General features: G+C 46.6%; 3 protein-coding genes across 5 annotated transcripts; 1 reads left to right on the top strand and 2 right to left on the bottom strand.

Annotated features, from left to right (window-relative positions):
* Positions 1-2,976: 2,976 nt before the first annotated feature.
* On the bottom strand, positions 2,977-10,340 carry mvk (mevalonate kinase). The gene is made up of 11 exons (XM_049000944.1): positions 10,094-10,340; positions 9,860-9,952; positions 9,340-9,487; positions 8,963-9,110; positions 8,198-8,353; positions 6,695-6,798; positions 6,535-6,580; positions 6,143-6,233; positions 5,394-5,510; positions 4,554-4,707; positions 2,977-3,437 (listed from the first exon to the last, which is right to left on the bottom strand). Exons 2-11 carry the CDS (start codon positions 9,935-9,937, stop codon positions 3,286-3,288), a joined length of 1,194 nt encoding a protein of 397 aa, XP_048856901.1. The 5' UTR covers positions 9,938-9,952; positions 10,094-10,340; the 3' UTR covers positions 2,977-3,285.
* Positions 10,341-10,443: 103 nt separating this feature from the next.
* mmab (metabolism of cobalamin associated B) lies at positions 10,444-13,343 on the top strand. 2 transcript variants are annotated; one of them, XM_049000958.1, is made up of 9 exons: positions 10,448-10,634; positions 11,098-11,162; positions 11,277-11,370; positions 11,486-11,543; positions 11,655-11,727; positions 11,850-11,947; positions 12,715-12,779; positions 12,860-12,919; positions 13,007-13,343. In XM_049000958.1, the coding sequence occupies exons 1-9, from the start codon at positions 10,525-10,527 to the stop codon at positions 13,089-13,091; spliced, it is 708 nt and encodes a 235-aa protein (XP_048856915.1). In that variant the 5' UTR covers positions 10,448-10,524; the 3' UTR covers positions 13,092-13,343. The 2 variants fall into 2 exon arrangements, with proteins under 2 accessions (XP_048856925.1, XP_048856915.1); XM_049000968.1 differs by lacking the exon at positions 12,860-12,919 and having other exon boundaries at positions 10,444-10,634.
* Positions 13,344-13,401: 58 nt separating this feature from the next.
* Positions 13,402-19,647, bottom strand: aldh3b2 (aldehyde dehydrogenase 3 family, member B2). Of its 2 annotated transcripts, none has more exons than XM_049000917.1 (11): positions 19,492-19,647; positions 19,227-19,413; positions 18,530-18,725; positions 18,302-18,412; positions 17,902-18,022; positions 17,390-17,475; positions 17,108-17,189; positions 15,811-16,200; positions 14,355-14,521; positions 14,153-14,252; positions 13,402-13,772 (listed from the first exon to the last, which is right to left on the bottom strand). In XM_049000917.1, exons 2-11 carry the CDS (start codon positions 19,277-19,279, stop codon positions 13,573-13,575), a joined length of 1,506 nt encoding a protein of 501 aa, XP_048856874.1. In that variant the 5' UTR covers positions 19,280-19,413; positions 19,492-19,647; the 3' UTR covers positions 13,402-13,572. The 2 variants fall into 2 exon arrangements, with proteins under 2 accessions (XP_048856874.1, XP_048856885.1); XM_049000928.1 differs by having other exon boundaries at positions 19,496-19,590.
* Between the last annotated feature and the right edge of the window lie 472 nt (positions 19,648-20,119).

Genomic DNA, 20,119 nt, shown 5'->3' with positions numbered 1-20,119 from the left:
TCAGTGGCACACGGATATCACTGCCAACGACACAGTTTAACCTTTTCAAGTGATTTTTTTTGTAATCTCCAGTCACGTAAATGGAAGGCTTGTTGTTATAGGTTCAGAAAACTTTCCTCAGATGGTTTTCCGGAAGCTATAGAGTCATACTACACACCAGCATCATTGCTGCAAATGAGGTTAAACTGCCTCCTTGTCTGGGAGACGTTGTAGGTTAACGGAAAAGCATGTAGACCACCAGGCATGCTGATCCTCTGTCATTTTTACAGCGAGCTAAACCCCAGAGATTTAACCGCATCCAGTCTAACACAGAAAAGGCGGGGCTAGGAGGTAAGCACATTGAAGCAGCTGGCAGAGACAGCGCCGACCCAATGACGTTCCCTGACCGAGGTGTTCCTTGGACTCACTATAGGTCCCCTGACGAGACACTCACACCAGGTCAAGTAGGATCCCCAGGAAAACCGGAGGCAGAGGTATACTCATCAGGTAAACCCTACTGGGTCTACACGTGCACATTCCACCCATTAGGGGGCAGCCCTTATCCCTCAGATTCAACACTGCTAATGAGGCATATGCCCACCTGCTTCCGTCACCTGCTGGGCCTCCCCCTTCGTGTGGGTGCCATCTTGGGGAGCAGAGGGCCAGAGTTCCACTAGCGCTCACAGTAAAGGAAACTGGCCCACGGGCCTGGCTGAGCTTCTGAGAGAGCAGTTCTAGCAGGAGCTGGGGGGCCCGACCGTATGGGACTGGCAGTGCATACCCTCTCGCGGTGCTGTGAAACCAATTCACCCCTCCCACTTTGATCCATGAGACCAATTACAGGCCAGATACTCATGGGAAGGAAGTTGTGCCCCAGTGATAAACGTGTAATCTAGGCCGACAGGACGCACAGGCGAAAATTTTTCATTTTGCATTTCAATCCACTGGTGGAGGCACTGATACACATTAGTCTTTGTGTACGACTTCACTCAAGCACTCCAGGACAAATAAAGGAGAATAATTTGCGTCGGCTCTCTCTCCCGGGACCCTCCTCGTGACTCACGCGGTCCCATTCTAATTCCCTCCCAATCCTTGACCCCCTTTGCCGACTCCCTCTCTTATCTGAAATAATGTCAGGGCCTCTTTAGAATCTATTCATCAGAGCAGAAAGAAGCTGACACTGACATTGACAAAAAAAATACCATCTGTGCCTCGCAGGGGAAAGAGAGGAATAAGAAGGAGGGGAGGGGGGAAGGAAGAAAGGAAGAAAGGAAGAAATATGCTTCAGATGAAAACTCGGGCCTCCGTCTCCCGCTCGTCCGCCCTCGTCACCGGCATTTAAATAGAAAAGCTCTGTGGTAATTAAATTCCAGCAGGGGTTTAGGGGCGACCGGTGGGGGCTTCGGCTGGGACCGCCCCGACATAAAGACACTCCCGGCGGCGGAGAGCTGCGCGCCACAGAGCAAGGAACACGCGACGCCTGTCATTAATTCACACAGGCCGCCGGGGCCCGAGCACTCAATCTTCCTGACATTTCAAAACAAAAAAAGAGAAAGAATACACTGAGACAGGAAAAAAAATAAAGGAAAATAATTACCTTCTACCAGCATACGGCACAGATATTCTGAAGTGACCTTTTCACAGATTCACCGCCGTGGATTAACGGGACAGCGCGTTTAAATCTCCGCCTGCAAGACGAAACTCCCTCGGCCTGGTGCCCTGGCTACCATCGTCCATGTCACCGCAGAAATTAATAACGGTACTGAAGCGTCAGCTTCCGCATTTATGAAATTCCCGCCATTTTATGTCACGTCTAATTGATTATAGAATCTGGATGTATTGATAGTGTTAGAAGCAAACCGAAATGGAACTGATAGTAACCACAGCAGCCCAAAAAAAGTGATGATCCCCAGGAGGGGTGAGCTTTGCGATTTGTCAACAGCTGGATGGGCTCAAATCTGTATTCAGATCACAGCATGAAGGCATCTGCACAGCACACCTCGAGCCTGCCCAAGACCCTCCCCCTGCCCGCTCCCCGCCCTCCCCAGGCAGACGATCTGGGCTCCAGGTGAACAGATAAACCAAACCAAAGGCAGCAGGGTGCGGTGGCAGTGACACTGCGTATGAGGTGACAGCTTTAATTCAAAGGACTGTCATCCGGGGGCGGGGGGACACGCCACTGACAAAGTTAGGATTCACTATGCTGGGGCGGGGCGGGGGGGGGGGGGGGGGGGCGGGCTCTCATTTCAATTTCACTCACAGTTCATGATAATAGCTGGAGGGGAGCACTTCAAAAGATGGCCTTTTTTATCTTTTCCAGCAGAATAAATACAGAGGAAACAATTTCTGGAGTCGGAATTGCAGCGTGCTTCTGAAGATGGCTCATCTGAGTGTCCGTAAATGCATTGGACCCCCCCCCCCCCTCCCCCCGGGTGAGAGCCAAAGCGCACCGGCTCGCGTTGGCTGCATTAGGCACCGGTGTTGGCGTTTAATCACCCGGGCAGCTGGTGACAAATGTCCGCCGCCGAAGGAAAGACGGAGCAATTCCACCCTCTCTGCTTTCATGTTTAATTCCGCATCCGCCGTGTCCCACATTCGCGACGGCTGCAAACAAAACAAATTAGTGTTTTGGGGGAGGCAGGGGCTTAGTGTGTCGGCAATGTGCGGCCCTGAAAACGCAGAGGAGATGGGGGGGGGGGGGGGACGACATCCGGATTGCACTGCTCTTTCAGTCTCTTTCAAGATTAAGTCAAGTGGCACGAGGCAGAGCTCGACGTGGGCCGCCCCCGAGTCCAAAACAGCGCGCAGACACGTGCTAGAAATGTTAATGACCAAACAAAACCCCTTCCAACAAATAAAACATTAATTCATTATCCCGCTAATTGATTACTCTGGAATTATTAGCAAGAGATGCAGAAATATGCCTTTACTGCCACCTATTGAAAACCATGGAGTAAAGAGCAAAGCACTGCAATAAATAAGCATGTTTCTGCCCAGTCGGATTTTACCTTCCCTTTAATTAACACATCTGCAACTGATGTAACTGTTTACTCCGTTTGAAGGTACAACATTCCCTTCCCATCGCTTCACGCCGACTTCAGGCTGCTACACATTTGTTCTGCGCCTGACTTGAAAAAGCGTGGAATTTGCTAGAACGCACTGTGGACTCTGCGGTGACTCTGGACTGCGTCCCGGTCCATTGCCAACTCCACCATTTCGGAAAGAGAGGAGCGAGAGAGTTCAGACTGATCCCCAGGCAGGCGTGATGCAATCTGTTCCTCCAGCTTTGACCACCTGCAGATGCTCTCAGTTGCTATTCAAAGCCTGGGCCACCTCCTCTGTGAGGGAGGACGCAGAATGCAGGCACACACCCGGTACGCCGATGCTTGTCTCCCAGCAATCGTAGCCACAGTCTTTTAGTTCCTGGATGACATTTTGGACCACAGACCAGTCAGCATCTAAAAACCAGGAAAAGAGATCAGAGAGAATGATATTATCAATGATACAATTATACTGTGGAATGGCAGTGATTTAAACTAATTCCATAGGAGCGGGGATTCAGTGCGCTTAAGGACGTAAGTCTGTGTAAACAAGAAAGAATTAAAGTGTCATATGAGATGCAGCAGACAAATTTGAGAAGTTCCAGCTCTTCTTTTATGTTCTGGTGTTAAATCTGACCTGGTTTTCTCACATGGAGAAAAACACACCCTTGGTGTTAAACCAGCGTTTCATGAGTATCAACGTGCATTGAAAACAAAAACAAAGGCTTTTCCGAATACCTGCTGGTAATTTCAGTTTAGACTTATATGTCAAGGGGAGGCGAGAACCTTGCTTGATAAGAACTTCTCAAGGTCCTGTCCTTGAAGCACAGCCTTTCTACCTCGCTGCTGTTCAAACATTACAGCCGCTTGCACAGAAGGATTGTAGGTATGGGAACAGAACACGTGACCCCCCGAGTCTGGTGAATAGGCCGGAGATGTAAATCTCTCTAATAGGCTACAGAGGCCACTCTGCGGGGGGTGTGGAATAATGGGGCCAGAGCAAATGGTTTGTAAACGAATGTCACATTAGCCTGTGAAAAAAGCTCCCCCCCCCACCCAACACAGCCCCAAAACACTTCGGGAAATGACTGTCTTAATCAGGAGAGCAATTTTCCATAATATGCACGGAAAACGAATCCCGCTGTGGCCACCCTAATGAGGTCCCTGGGAAACTGGTGTAGCGGCGCACATACATGGGCTGTGTTAATCTGGGCCGGGACGCAGCCCCGCTCTATGACAGAAGAAATTACCCATAATCCCGCAGCAGAGGCTGCAGTCAATTTCATATGCGGTGGAAGAAACATGATACCAGCACTGCGTATAAATATTCAGTAATAATATTGGGGGGTGACAGCAAACAATGAAAAACAAATAAATCAACACTTTAATAAGACTTGGGAGATTTCCAGCTCTCTTTACACTCAGAGACTAGACTACAATTTAAAATTTTAAGAGAAGACAGCTAAGCTGCACTGCGAGGCTCTGCAGCTGCTTGATCCTCCTTACCCACCCCCCCCCACCAACCATGCCCACCTGGCCTGAGGAGGGTGATGCCACAGCCCCCTCCCCCCGCGCCCGTCAGTTTGCTGTGCAGCCCGTGAGCCAGCGTGATGCGACACAGGGTGTCCAGGGAGGCGTGTCCAACACCCAGCACTGCCAGGTGGTGCTGATTGATGTCTATCAGTTCCTAAATCAAAGGAGAAAGATAATAAAAGCAGACTGTGAAGTGGAGGGTACGGGGGCAGTAGGGGGTTGTGAATGGACGTCCTGTCACATTGCTTGTTTCACCTCTATATCAGATCACACTGTTTATAGAGGGGAAGGCAGTCTAAAGAGAGAGTCAGGTGACTTTGTTTACTTGCCCTCACCACAATACAGGCACAAGTCCAGGCTCTGGGTTCTTTGCCCCTTCCCAGTACCCCAGGCAGACGTCCTGACAGCAATAGGACCCTTAGCAATGAAGTGCTACTCTGTCCATGAAGCTCTCTGGTGATTTTGGGCTCTCCCTCCCATTTATGTTTCTATTTTGCTAACCTGGCCCCCGTTTAGTACAATTACGGTATTCCTTTTCACTATCACGTCACATGATGTTCACCATACAGATTATCTACCTGTTACAGAAACTTTTATATAACCTTTCATATCACACTATATATTTCTTTTTTCCTGTAGGAGTGAACAATCCTTCACCCTCTGGCCAATTTTCTTCTCCAAGGTTGCAGGGAGATTAATCATTTCTAATCATCTATTACGAGGCCCAGCAACTCCCTCAACAGATCAGGCAGGAACATTGCAGGTATCAGTCAAGCAGAAAAGAACTCGGAGAAGAAACTTTCCCGTAGGGACTGTAGGACGAGATCCAAGACGACCAACCTCTAAGACAGCATAGTGCTCTGGCATTGGGTCACTGGCCATTTCCTCCAGAGTGCGCTCACAGGTGGCAGAAACAGCGTCGATCGACTCCAGTACTGGATGCATCACGGAGGGAAACTGAAGGGAGAGTTGGGAAGTGGGGGAGGGGTGTGGGGGGGGGTCAAATTAGTGCTCAGCACCCATATAATTATTAATATGTTAAAGAGGACGCAGAAGGACTTTTCAGGTAAACTGGGTTCAGAGAATCAGCAGAGGGAAAAACAGCTTTTAGTTCACGATATGCCCCCCCCCCCAGGGCGAATTTTCACAAAGCCATTTCAGCGACAACATCTGACACACCGTGTGGGTACTTAAAGGGGGGGTCAGTCGGGGACAGGAGAGCAGCCTGTTCTGGTTAATATGCTGCCACCCTGCGTCATTCCTGCAGGTCCCACTCAGCTCCATTTAGGGTTTCTCAGGGAGTACCGGACCTGTCGCATTTTCAACCCGCCACGCTGCCCCCAAACAACCCGGGAAGAGGGCGGGCAGGTCAGCAAGTGCCACAGACACCTTCTTCCGTTGCCATGCAACAGCATGCGAGGGTGCTGACGAAGGCGACGCTGTGCTTCGCATTTCCATCTTTCCCGAATGCACTCCGCGTCACACTGCTCGCTAACCGCCACCCCCCCGCGCCTCCGCCCTCTTTGGGCTGGCAGCCGCCCTGATTGCGATAATTACGCGTCACATTCGAAAGCTCCGTGTTTCCGCACCTTTTTAATTTTGTCCCTCACTCCGGCGACGAGTGACTTCGTGCTGCGTGGGACTTTGGTGTTCGTGAGCAGGATTCTTAATACGGGGACCCTGGGGACAGAAATGTCATTCACATTCAAGCGGCCTCCGCTCAGTGTCACCTCCGCCGCCCCGTCTGGGGGAACGGTAAACTCTGGCACACAGCTCCTGCTGAAAGCTTGCAGGCCGGATATATAAATCAAGCCAGAACAATCGCTTAATGGTCACGAGCATGGCTTCTGCGTTTGCCCCCCTCTCCTCAGAAACATTTATAATTGCATCCGGTATCCCAGGAAGCACTGGGAGCAGCCTGGATTACCGGGACTTCAGATGTCACAGGAAGTAACGGCATGAGACAATGTGGCGTGTTCACCTGCTCAGGGGCGTGATGGTCCCAGCATGATATCGCAAAATACCTCCTAAAACAAAAACATATGCTTAGCAGAGCCAGATACTACTTTTGCCGGTTATTTCCGGCTTTTCACATCACAATCTTCGGTTTTCGTTCCTTCAGCGCTAATTTCCAGGCTTACCCCACGTTCCCACCGCGTTGTCCACTCCAGATGGAGTGCCATGGATCACCCTCTCTCCCTGAAATGCCCAAGAGTTGATCAGCTCCAGCTCCTCTTTACTCCACCTATGGGCAGAAAGATTTATTACAAGTCTGTTACCAAATTCCATTCCTAGCTACACAGGTTATTATTTGGGGGTAATTAACTGCACTGTATTATAGCAAAGAAAGCGTTATCGCCTATAACCTCCAGGGTTGTGGAGTCCAACCACGACTCTGTATGGAGTTTGAGTGTCTCTGAATGTTCCCTAGTATCTATGAGTGCCTACCTGCCATCCCATTCAGGCTTTACTCCCGCCTTGTACCCTGTGCTGTTGAGATCCAGACAGGCTCCAGCACAGTTTCATTGCAAACTCGTTGAGCACATGCACATTTTTATGCGTATAATGATATCTATCAATTTCTTCCAGTGCGCAGAAATGTGCTTGTATTTACGAACACTCCCGAGCATGCATAGGCACCAACCCCTCGCGGAAGAGAAGCATAAGTGAGGAAAACTGACTGGCACATGGGAAATGCACAGACTCCAACTTACTTATCAGCCTTGACAAACAGAATCATCTAGTTATGTTCACGCAAAGCATGTGCAGGCAGGTCGTGCCCATGACAAAGAATCATTCCGAAGTCATATAAGGTCCATGGCCAAATAGTATATCGCTGTCACTAAATATATCCTTTCCAAGATAACTGACCCGTCTGGCACGATTCATTTTCGGCAACATTCACCTCTTGGTCTGCAGCGGCCAGTTAGACACGACCACAGAAGTATCTAAACTAATTCTGAGAGCCCGGCCTGACAGTGTGACCTTTCTGCAATGATTCCCTTTTCGCCTGTGATGGCAGCTATTTCAGCATGGATAAGTGACACCGACGTGGAGCTTGGATCACCCCCTGCGGCACGGACGGGGGATCTACAGACCCTTTTTTCGGGGGTTGGGTTTAGATCCAACCACATCTTCCTCACCACTGCTGCCATTCTCATTACAGGTGACTCAACGTAAACTGCACGTCGCCTGTCGCACATGCCACGTCCTTCCCTTTATAAACATATAGGGGTACCTTGGTTCATGGTAACCTTTTCTGCAACACGTTTGTGTGGTTCAACGTCATGTGGAAGTTATATGCCCATATATGGCTCATTTATTAACGTTCTCTCCATATGGTTGTTTATGCGTACGAGTGATAAATACCAATCTGCCTGTGCATACTGGCGACTCATATACACACACTGATAAATGAGACCCCTGAGGCCTAACCAGGAAGCATAGGGCCCAAGAGTTGGACAGATCCTGAATGGGACTCGAACCTCAAACCCTAGCGGCATGAGGTGACAGTGCTACCCACCGAATCAGATTCCCAACACAAACACCTTTGTCGGGGCTTGAAGTATGACTGTATCTATTCTGGGCTGTTTTCTTAGATGTTTGGCTGGTGAGACATAGACCGCGTGTCCTGCCAGTGTTACCCTGTTGTGAGCTCTGTCCCCACCAGGGTAGAGGAGACAGAGCCTCTGAGAGACAGCATGGCCGCTGAGAGGCAGACAGAGTACGCCGCACTGGAGCCGAGACCAGCCCCGGGGGGTAACTCCGACCACACCGATATGGAGAAACTCGGGAGCAACCTGATGTGGAAGACAATCAAACAAGCCAGCTGATGGGCTAATGGCTGGAAGAATCAATCACAATTAATTACTAAATTGAAAAAAAAATAAAAGCTTAACCTTGATCAATATGCTTTCACCACTCTAACCCAGAAAACAAAGGTATGATGAGACAGTAGGTGGCAGCACAGTTAGAAACAGAGATGTGTTACAGTTAACCCAGGGCAGCCTCTGCTTTTGAAAGGTTCTCCAGATAAAACAGGAATCATACTGTAACACACCTGCAGCTCAAAATGTTTATAATGTGAACCTGCAAATACGGATTAACTAGCTAAAGCTACAAAAGACTGAGCCTTCAGGCACGGACTGCCTAAATCTGATGAATTGCAGAACAGACATCAACATTTCCCATACATACGAGTCAAATCCTGCGCTCGAATATTAGCACATTCAGCAATGGTCGGTCTCTGAATAAGACCGTCATTTTCACCTTTAACACTCCTTAACACTCCTTTTTGCACAAAGAAAACATATTTTTGTGCAATGGATAATAATAATGGATATACCAAGAGAAAATGTTGCACTGATAATATGCAAATGACGGGACAAGACGGTGTAGGGTTTTATTACCGCGATTCGGCAAAGACGGAAAGGTAAATGTAGAGGAAGGCCATGATAGCCATAGCACTGGTGTCGGGCGTCTCACTGGGAAAACCTGTGAAATGGTGCAGCCTCTGCACCAGCACTGCATCCAGCTCACACATATCCTTTGGGTCAGCTGTGACACAGGAATACAGGGTAGCAACCTTTACAGTTACAGAAAACACATTTCATATAAACACACAACTGGGAATTTTACTAAAAACAATGAGACAGAAAAGCACTTGTGGAGCAGGATTCAAATCTCAAGATTATCACCACTGATGCATGAAGGTGGTTTCTTTTTTTCCTATATATCTTTATTATTATTTTAAAAGCTCAAGAGAAATCATTTAGAGCAATCCGACCTGCTGTATTAGTTCGCAGTGGCAGCAGAGAGGAGACATCCCAGGACATGAAAGTGTGGATATTGGGTAGACAGAGGCTCACTTTCCCAGTGGAGCTGGACTGTAGGCGCAGGTAAGTCCGTAGGTTCAAGCTCACTGCCAGGGCCACCTTAGAGACAGCAAAGGGTGCTGAGGCACAAGCGCGAATCTGCCATGTTATTTCATTATGTTTCCTCATTAATGAAGAGCACAGTGAGTGGCTCAGTGGGCTAAGCCTTTGGGACTGTGATCAGAATACTGCCAGCCTCGGCTGGATAGTCTCTTAAACCACAGCTCTAGGGGTGCTGCATGCTGGCTGACCTTGTGCTGCGACACCCCCAAGCCTGCTGTCAACTACGTGTCTACATGGAGAGTAAGATGAGGTAGATAAACAGATGCCAAGCTTACTCTAATCTACATGCGTCTCATAGAGAGCAAGATGAAACAGGCAAAAAGGAAACTAGAAATTTAATTTCAGCTAGCAAACCACTTAACTACCTACTTTTCCATGGACCACGGCGTGTTCTCCGTGGAGGATAGCTTTGCCAGGTGCAGAAAATGTAAAGTCTAAATTATCCATCGCGATTCTTAAACCCTGCAAGAAAAAACTGATTAGAAACCCATGCTGTAGTTTCAGCTAACAAAATGTATTAATACGTACTCAAATCATTATGTATAAATTTAGATTTTCTAATTCAGTAAATAACAAGTTACAAAGTTACTTAGAATTATTTACCTTTACGAACCAACAAATCCAAACCGCACTTTGCAGGTTACCGTCTTATCTGTGTGCTACACGCTACGCACTGACACTTTAAATTTAAAATCAATGTGCAGATCTTATTTCATGTTCATCTTGTGTTTTGATCAAAGAACTTAACGATCATTAAAAACACGACTGCTACCCCTAACAGCCGTCCTATAGTTTGAATTGATTCTGCAATGTTGACTGTCACTTGTGTGTCGAAAACATGCTGCCGGATGAAAAGCTGCCAATCAGGATTGAGATGCAAACAGAGGACTTTCAGAAGTCCAATCAGAAGCCAGCATTCCTGTTCGGGCCATTAGTCGGATGATGACTTGACTGTCGTTCTCAGTACGGGTATTAAGAAGAGACAAACTTAATATCCTTTGCGTTCGTTTGTTTTCGTTACAAAAATTTAAAACATGGCTTCGGTGGTGCTGAAACGTTTCCCTCAGTGCTGCGTGATGTCTTTTGTAATGTGTGTTCGTGCGCGATTGTTGCCACCTTTATGTGCAGCAAGAAAATGCCGAAGGTGAGGTCTAGCATATAATCTTTCAAATAACTATTAACGTTAATTGGCGCATTTGTTAAAGCAAGCAGATCGGCTAGCTAAATTACCATAAGCCAGGTACAGTAACATACTACAAGTTATACATTAAAACTGCTTAACGTTTTATGGACTTACTGGATTGTAGCATGGGTTTAAATGATTTCGATATAAATGTGGCGTGATGATAATTTTATGTGTGCGTTAGCCAGTGCTTGAAGTAGGGAAAATGCAGGTGCCAGTGCTCCTCTTGTTATTCAGTGTCGGCACGAAAGAAACATTCCCAATACTTTAAAGAGAAAAACGAATGAGGTTCCGATAATGCGTTCCAATGACTACCGGCCCACTTCAAACACGGACCACGTAAATCTGGCCAAATGTATTTTTAAGCAGTCTAGCATTAGCTCGTGCTCTTTTCTGCATGACATTTTCCTTCTTCCGCCACAAGTTACGCATCATCCCCTGAAGGTGGCGATAGAGTTCCAAAGATTTACACGAAGACCGGTGACAAAGGTTTGTGAATTTACACGGTACAAGGATTTATTTAAGCTTAATCTGCGACCAAAACACCTTTTGTCTGAATAATGAATCCATGTCAAATACCCCGTTTTATATTGTGTTTTACAGGCTTCTCCAGTACATTTACTGGGGAGAGAAGACCAAAGGAGGATCCTGTATTTGAAGCCTTGGGAGCGGCAGATGAACTCTCTGCAGCAATAGGGTGACCTACGCCATACACCGTATAAACCGAATTGTTCTGAATTTCTGGACCACACTCCTTTGAACTAAGCATGCTCATTATTCAATATTATCTTTTGCACTCTCTGTTTTTTTAGATTGGCCAGGGAGTTTTGTCTTGATCATGGGCATCCCTTCACAGAAGAACTCGACAAGGTCTGAGCTGACCACATGCGAGTTACTTGTAAGGTTTTTGTCATTGTTAATTACGTTCATTATATATGTTGCTGTTTTACTAGCTGTACGCCATTATTTTCACCAATACAGATACAATGTATCCTGCAAGACGTGGGATCAAACATTGCAACACCCCTGTCATCGGCAAGAGAGAGTCACACAAGTAATTTGCTTCCCAAAGCTGAGTGAATCAAAGTTAAAAATAGATAAGACCGAACCTTCAGAAATGTCTGTATTGTTTAATCATTAAATGGAAAATGCTGGTTTCCTTCCCGTTCTTAAAAGAAAAGACAAAGTTTAGTGCTCACGCTGTGTCAGACCTCGAGTGCTGGATCGACAGGTACACAGCAGAACTTCCTCCACTGAAAAACTTCATTCTCCCGGTAAGCATATCTGTCAGAATGTCACAGTCTTCAAGGCATCGCAGTCTCGTAATATACAGAACAACTGGGTTGCACTTCTACAGCTCCTCTGCGAGGAGCCTGGTGCTTTTAGCTGACATTCTCCCCAGGAAAAGGTGTGGCTAGATATATAGCAAATAGGGGTGCAATGGATCACAAAACTCACCAACCGGATCATTTTTTGAAGCGGCAAAGTTGTCTCTTTATTACTTAACTTAAAAACACACACGCAAAGCAAGGAACTTTTAACAAGCCCCCTTCACATGAACACACAGCTGCTTCGTCTATTTTCAGAGCAACTCCGCATTATACGGAAGTCCATAGAGGACATCCACCGTTATGTTTTTCTGTCTTAGGTTGGGATCACAAGTTTTGTCTCAATCTCTAGCCAAAGTTGTTTTCTTGAGGTCACAAAAGTTTGAGAAAATGGAAGCTGCAATTACAGTGTTTCTCAAGAGAAACAGGGAGCCGGGGGGGAGAGAGAAGAGTCTTCTGCCTGAGAGAAATTAATCCATGAAAGCAAATCCTCTATGGCGTTGAGATTTAGGGTATTTCTTTAAAAACTATAGTTGCAGTACACCTGTTTTTCGCAATATGTTTAAACTTTACAATTAATCTGTGTTTCACATGCCTGCTGAACTGTGTGTGTGTATGTGTAAAGGGCTGTCTATACAGATCAATTATGGTCTGCTACACCACTAATAGCCCAGCTGTTCGGCTATGATCTTTGACCCCATCCTCTGTTCCAGAGTGGTGGGAAGAGCAGCACATCGCTCCACGTGGCCCGGACAGCCTGCCGCAGAGCTGAGCGCAGGTGAGCAAGCATACTACCCACGCCTCCATTGTCCACCCACACCTGCCCAGCACCCACATTTACCCCCCCTCACTTTTTAGGGCAATTCCCATAGTACGGGCAGGGGAAGCAGACCCAGACGTGGCCATATTTCTCAACAGGTACCTCACATCCATTTTTGTCAGAATTACACTAAGGTGGAGCGATAACACCTAAATTAAAGGTCCAATTACCCTTCTCTTCCCTAGGCTGAGTGACTATCTGTTCGTAGTGGCCCGATACGCAGCTCTGAAGGAGGGTCAGCAGGAGAGAATCTACCAGAGACCTGAATGATGAGCGGCAGAGTGAAAGTACAACAGGTTCTCCTGTAGCCGAGCCTTATGAAAACGGACTCCTGAATTCAATTCTGAGTGAAGTGAAGGTTGGCTTGTCTTCATTGTGAACGACGTAATATCTGCACCCAGAGTAGGGTCGACAAGTTATTTCTCACCCCAATATTGCCCCAGCATACTGGATATGGTAAATGGCTTAAGTTTCATAATGTTTATAAATTTGCTATAATAAATGAATTATTTCATTCAAAAACCTCTTGTATTCTTACCATTATGGAAACAAGAATGAACAAAAAGTTAATTGCACCATCTGCAATGATAAACATTTGTCCTTTTTATTGTGTAAGGTCTTTGCATACAATGTTGAATACTCCAGATCAGGTTAAGCCCCCCCACCACACATGCAAAACCCCCTGAACAACCAGATTTCAGAACAAGCTGAGAGCTTCTTTTCGATTCACATTCTGCAGCATTCCACAGCCTCACAGAATCTGGCACCAGCCCTGGCCCTTTTGTGACAGGCTACTGGCCCATGTCATCAGAGACAGGTTGCGGTCGTCATAGGGTGGGTAGCGCAAATAGGTGACACACTCAATGCGTGTACCCCGGAGAAGGCAGGACTTCCTATGGGAGAAAGTGTCGAAGCTGTGGCGGCCGTGGTAGGAGCCCATTCCACTGGAACCTGCGTGACCAGAAGCCGGCAAGAGTAGTCGATAGACCAAGACAGAACATCTGGCATGAACTGCAACCTGCACACTCTTCAATGTAAAGTTCAGGGGGGAAATGTGAAACCCTCCCAATCAGATTTGAACAATCTTTGCAACTTTCTGAAGTGGAGATTCCTCAGTACTGTGCAAGCTTACAACTGAAGTCCAGTGTTAGACCAGAACCATCTACATTACGGAGATCCTGAAGTGGAGTGGTTAAGGGGCCTGATTTGGACTACCCTGGGACCACCAGTGGTTGGGTATGACACCTACTCTCCATCAAATCAGGACCCTTTGAACATTCAGCTGTAGTGGTCAAAGTTTAAAGACGTTTATAGAGATGCACACTGCTCACCTACTCCTCCAAAGGGAAGCATGGGCATCAAGCTTTGCAACACACAGTCATTGGCACAGAAGGTGCCACTGGAGGTTTCTCTCATCATCCGGGAGACGACCTGCAGGGAAGGAGGAGATAAGAAAGCAAGCAAAGCCAGACCATGGTTACTACACACCTTCCTGCACATTTCCCTACCCCCCCCCCCCCCCCCCCCCTTTACCTTGCTGTTGCTGGAGTAGACGTAGACACAGAGGGGTTTCTCCTGCTGCCCAATAAGAGAAATGGCCTCATCCAAACTGTTGACAGTCTGGATGGGGAGAACTGGGCCAAAGACCTCATGCTGCATGATGGGGTCTGTCTCCACCACCTCAGTCAGAACCGTGGGTGCTTCAAATAAGTCCAATTGAGACAAAAAAAAAAAAAAGCTTTGAAGTGATAGCTCTCATGTCCTTTGATGCCTCAAATACCAGGTCAAACAAGTTAGAAAATTGTCTACATTGACCTTCAGGGTGAAGAAAGTTGATCCGTACAGTGCAAGCAAGTTTTAACCCCAATGTCCAGTTTGACTAGTGATCGCTCCAGGAACAACTCAAAAGGTGGGCCAGACCCTGATTTGTCAGACTAGGGCACAGTACACACATATTGTCTGTTCCATACAGCAATTACACTGTCAATGATATGACTGACGTACTTAGGCACATGTACTACATATGAATTGAACCCGGAAGGAACAAAGTGGGTAGGCTGCACAGATGCATAATACAAGCGCCCATAACTTTTTGCACAGCACATTGCTCAATTATCCAACCGCTTAAAACAGTATAGCATAAAACTTGTAAGCACAGATGCTAGTTTGATACAGTAGCTTGTTATACAGGATTCCTTACAGAATACACACTGAAGCCAGGGAGATCAATTAACTGACAAGTTTGAGTCGCCAACTTTGGTCAGCTGGCTGGGGTGAGATTTGAGTCGAGACAAATCTGTATACACACACACACACACGTGTATGTGAATATCTTGTAACTAATTTGTAGGTTTTGAAAGCTGCTTCAGTGCTTTTGATGTAGCTATTTAGGTTCATAGTGGAACAGATGTGCCACAAAATCTCTTGCATGAGTTAGTCTGAAAGTGTGTCACTCTAGATGTGTGAGAGTTTGCAAGCCTGCATTTTAGTATTCTACATAGCATGATGCATGCAATTCTAACAGGGTATAATTGAGTTTTGGCAGTGGTTCAGATTTGATGGTTAGCATTAGCAAAAGCGCAATACCAGTACTAAAGAAATGCAATACCAAACAGCTTTCCAAAAAAAAAAAAAAAAGGTAGTACCAGGGTACCTCCCATGCAACAATCGTCTGCAGAGATTTGGTAAAATTTAGGACTTACTCCAGCATGGATTTAACACACAATGCATTGCATGCATGATACATGTCATCATGCCCAAAACTACCCCAAATAACCACAAGATTAGGATATCAATCATGAATCCCATTGTGCTGTACGATAGCGCTTTTCTTCCTACGTTTGACAAAAGAATCACATGGTGATGACAAAAAGCGTGCCCGGGCTAGGATTGGGAAGTACAATGCGAGCACAAACCAGTTGGGGAGTGGGGGGGCACAGTCGTGCTCAGGTCCAGTACGCTCTATATGCTCATTGAGCTCCCTACTCACCCACGTACTTCTCAGCCTCATTCACTTGTCCCCCAATGGCCACTTTCCCAGACTTCCAGAGTAGGTCTTTCACTCGTTTGACGGTCTCCACGTTGACCAGGCGCCCAAAGCTGCAAGACTCACGTGGGTCCGACCCATAGAACTGGTTGAGGGAGGAGCGCAGGGCCTGCACCAGCTGGTCACGCACGTCTGCATGGCACAGCACGTAGTCAGGAGCCACCATGGTCTGTCCGGCGTTCTGGAAGCGAGCCCAGGCGATGCGCTTGGCCGTCGTGCCAATGTCACACTGCCGGTCCACATAGCATGGGTTCTTACCACCCAGAACCAGTGTGACCGGGGTCAGCGACCGTGCAGCAACTTGCGCAACCTTACTCCCAAGGGTCCCATTGCCTTCAACAGACAAGGACTTGTTATACATGGATCAAGATGCTAAACAGATGTACCTCAGAGTTTGAGGTTTACATTCAATAGATTCCTACCATTTTCTTTTGCTTTCCCATGTACCTGAGGCTGTGGCACTTTGCAACCCATGGGAGCTTAACCCACTTACTACTGGTGCTTTTCCAGTGTCATACAGGAGCCAGGCCGTACCCAACCTGGACTGCAAAACTAGTTACAGTGCAATTTGTTTTTCTACTGCAGAAGGGTTGAGTCAAAGGCATTGCCAGGTTTGGAGAACAGTAATGTGAAACTGAAGAGATGCTCGTTTGTTGATATTAGTACAGAATACATAACGACGTACAATGTACAGTAAATGTGCATTCCGATTCTCTCTCCCCCCCCCAAGGAGGTTGGAAACTTAAGGGCCAAGTTATTGAGAATGCATCAATATGCCAAAAGATGTGCGATGTCACTACTAATGACTAGCACACAGAATATGCACCCCCTTCAGATAATCCATGCATGATGGAGGCAGATCATCAAGTCTTCGTCTCTGCGTTTTGACCAAGTAGAAAGTGGTGATGCAACAAGCTCACAGGTACGGCTTAGTTTCCTACTAAATTGTCTTCAAAAGTTCATCTCGGGTACGGCTTGGTTCTTGGTGGCAGCGTAAAAGCACCGTTTGCATTGTTAGGTCAAAGTAGACAGAGCACACAGTAAGTCCTCCCACTTTGGGTTCTGAGGTTGCATTTCTCATTATGTTGGAATGTTATGGGAAAATGCTCACGAGGTTGTCACACGCGCCAAGAGAGACCTTGTGTTTAATGTACAGTTTGAGTGATAAAGGAGGAATTCCCCATTCAGGTCATGGATGTTAGTTCACAAGAGTACAGAAAGTGCAGAAGTGCTGCCTCACCAGTAAAGAAGATGTGATCAAATTTTAGGTCTATAATTTCCAGTAGGTCATTGGTCCCGGCCAGGAGCACATGGTAACATTCCTGGAAAGGAGGATATTAAAATGCAGGTTATGGACACCTGTCCTAAAGATGGTTAAGGCTGAATGATGCCAGAGCCTGCAGCCAAATGGTAACCACTGGCGCAAGCAGTAAGGCCTCCAAAGTCCCTCATAATATTAAACGCATTGACAGTCTGACCACTGCAGAACTGAATCTGATGTGGCCTCTGAGCACTGACTTACATTATCGAGGTAGGAAGGAAGGAGTCTAAGTAGAAGGGCCGCTGTGTGAGAACTAATTTCCGAGGGGTTGATGATAACACAGTTCCCTGAAGAACAAAAAATAAGCCTGCTGGTGAATCAATATGTTCAGAAGTCAGTGGGTTTTAGAACTCAGGCCAGAGCTATAGATAAAGCAAAACTCTGGACCAGGAGACAGGAAGGGGGGGGGGGGGGGACCTCCATTATCCTGAGGGAAGTCAGATATTAAAGACCCGAGTACTTTAGCACCACCTTGGTCTTATGGTTTTGCCTTCAACTGAAGAATGAAACCGAAAAGCAGGCCCCCCACCCCAGGTAGAGAGTTACAGGCACAGCAGTAATAAAAGGCTTCACTTTTTGGTGTACAGGTTAGCATACATCCAAAAAGGGATGCCAGGATCCGCACAGCCCGAGATGGCTGGCGAAGATCTGAATGCATAAAGGGTTGACTAGGGGGTGCTTTAGTAATCAGTGGCAGGAGGAAGAACTCTAACCTGCAGCAATGGCCCCAACTAGTGGTACCAGGCAGTGCTGAACCGGGCTGCTCCATGCTCCCACAACCAGAACCACTCCAAGGGGCTCGCTCACCACCAGGCCCTCATCCAGTGAGGTGGCCTGCAATTCATATTACACTCTTAAGCTCCACCCCCTTTCTGCCAATCAGAGACACTTGTTTGCAAGATAAATGGCCTGCCACAAGTCCAGACACGACTATCATACAGTTATCAGCCGAGGGGTTTTAAATGAGTGGGCGAAACAAGCCCAGTCAACCAAGTGAAAGCCAGGCTGCAGTCAGAGGTCTAGAGTAATAGATTAGAGCAAAGTTTACTATGCAATACAGTGGGATCCAATACACAGCAATCACACCAAGTGCAAAAAATGTTACGGTCTCACCAGTGTACGATCCATGTGTTGTGGTTCCATCCACCTCTTCAAGTTACTGGCTGCATAAAGAGCCTCATTCTTCACCATGATCAGCTCTAACATCACAGTCTCAAATCGGTGCTGTTAAGACACCCCCACCCAAGACACATACACACACATTAATTTGTAGCTATGCCAAGTGCAGAACTAAAGAAATAAAAATTTCCAGTAGGACCTCGATCACAGGTCCATCCCTACCTTGTGAAGATCTTTGCCTAGTGCATCCACAAAGTCACACTCGTGATCCTGCATCATGCGGACCACAGCTTCAAGCTGAGCATGTCGGAAGCTCTCCTTCATGGCACGGCCGGCCCGATGGGCCGCTCTGGCCCGATTCAGCAGCTCCGCACACAGAACAGGGCAAGTCTTCATACATGACTCCCCAGACTTGGTCCTGAAAAGCATGCCCTTCACTTCATTACTCAGATATGCTCCTAAGGTTCTCTGACAGATACATCTCATCTTCCCATGGGTCTGATGCAACTCTAAACCACAAGACTTTGAGAAAAGTATCACTCATTCTCCAGATTCCCCGAATTTGTTCCCCTCGCACTTGAACGGAGCATGTACAAGTTGCATTTAGGTTTAACCACCAACAAGGTTCTGTTGAACTACTACGGCTGGATTAGAGCAGAGTAAAATGGATGGAAGGTAGTACTAAAATCCTATGAGTTACTTAAATTCCTTTGATAGAACAGTTTGCAAGTATTTAGCCATTACGCGGCTAGAAAATATTTTGTTTCTTACAACACCGTCTGCTACGAAATATGAAACTGAGTTTAGGCGCAGAAGAATGAACATCAAAACAAATGACGAATTTCGAACGTGTAATGAGTGGACCACGGGTGGACGACAGAGAGTGAAAGAGAAGGAGGGTAAGGAGAAAACAACGTACCGTTTCAATGCTTTGAACCATCGCGTTGGAGAGGGGCTCGGTGGAGCGCTCATGTTTGCAGATATTGTGAAACACTAATCTGCGTTGAACATGGAGATAAACTGCTCCTCGATCACCTGTGACTCAAAACGGCCACCAACCAGCAAATCCACTACGGTGCGTCCTGCCCCTGCAGCACTTTCATGATCTGGGGAAAAAATAAATGAACAAACGCATTTACTAAGAGTAACTGCGCTTTCTTCCCCTCAACACAAATCATACTTACGTACTGTACCGTTTTTACCCCAATACCATCTTGCAGTGCCACAAGCTTTTAGAGCAAATTAAAAGTGGCCAAACGGTATTAGGACACCTGCAAATTGTATACAATTAAGCAGAGATAATAATAATTAGGAGGCGCCCTATAGCCACTGATAAGCCCGAACCGTGCTAGCGGCGCGCCTCATAAACACGATTTACTAAGATTACAAAGCCAGACCCTTTAGTAAACTGGGAGAATTATTATATATTCAAAAACTCCTGAAAAGGGATTTGACAATTCTGACCTATGTAAAGGCTTGTTCCAAATAATGTATATTTTTATGCCTAAAATCAGTGCAGTAGAAAAAAATAGTACTAATGACACATGGCGTTTTTCACAATTCACTGGTTTAAACGGATTTTTGACAATTTACATTTTATTCTGTGGGATATCCTGCGTACGTAAGCGTGTTTGGGCAAACATGCCCAAAATCTGAACACGGACTTTTTAAAGTAACATTTTACTTGTAAACACGATAATCTCATTTTTATTCCAGAATAACATATGGTTACCTACTGTGTAACTGATAAATAGGTTTTAGAGAAGTGGAGGACAGTATGGAATAGTTATGGTGAATGTTTAACTGTACAAT

This window comes from Brienomyrus brachyistius, chromosome 2, assembly GCF_023856365.1.
Source record: "Brienomyrus brachyistius isolate T26 chromosome 2, BBRACH_0.4, whole genome shotgun sequence".
Classification (NCBI taxonomy): domain Eukaryota; kingdom Metazoa; phylum Chordata; class Actinopteri; order Osteoglossiformes; family Mormyridae; genus Brienomyrus; species Brienomyrus brachyistius.
The sequence above is the reverse complement of the archived record's forward strand: the minus strand, read 5'-3'. Positions and strand labels throughout refer to the sequence as shown.

Excerpts from the sequence above, each read along its gene's own strand:
- mmab (XM_049000958.1), top strand. The coding sequence starts at position 10,525 with ATGGCTTCGGTGGTGCTGAAACGTTTCCCTCAGTGCTGCGTGATGTCT. Across the intron at positions 10,635-11,097 it reads GCAGCAAGAAAATGCCGAAG|TTACGCATCATCCCCTGAAG; the intron begins GTGAGGTCTAGC and ends TTCCGCCACAAG. Across the intron at positions 11,948-12,714 it reads TGAAAAACTTCATTCTCCCG|AGTGGTGGGAAGAGCAGCAC; the intron begins GTAAGCATATCT and ends CCTCTGTTCCAG.
- aldh3b2 (XM_049000917.1), bottom strand. The coding sequence starts at position 19,279 with ATGAGCGCTCCACCGAGCCCCTCTCCAACGCGATGGTTCAAAGCATTG. Across the intron at positions 18,023-18,301 it reads AACACATGGATCGTACACTG|GCCACCTCACTGGATGAGGG; the intron begins GTGAGACCGTAA and ends TATGAATTGCAG. Across the intron at positions 14,522-15,810 it reads TGAGGCTGAGAAGTACGTGG|CACCCACGGTTCTGACTGAG; the intron begins GTGAGTAGGGAG and ends ACTTATTTGAAG.
- mvk (XM_049000944.1), bottom strand. The coding sequence starts at position 9,937 with ATGGATAATTTAGACTTTACATTTTCTGCACCTGGCAAAGCTATCCTC. Across the intron at positions 6,799-8,197 it reads GGGACAGAGCTCACAACAGG|GTGGAGTAAAGAGGAGCTGG; the intron begins GTAACACTGGCA and ends TTCTGCCCATAG. Across the intron at positions 6,581-6,694 it reads CAACGCGGTGGGAACGTGGG|GAGGTATTTTGCGATATCAT; the intron begins GTAAGCCTGGAA and ends TTTTTGTTTTAG.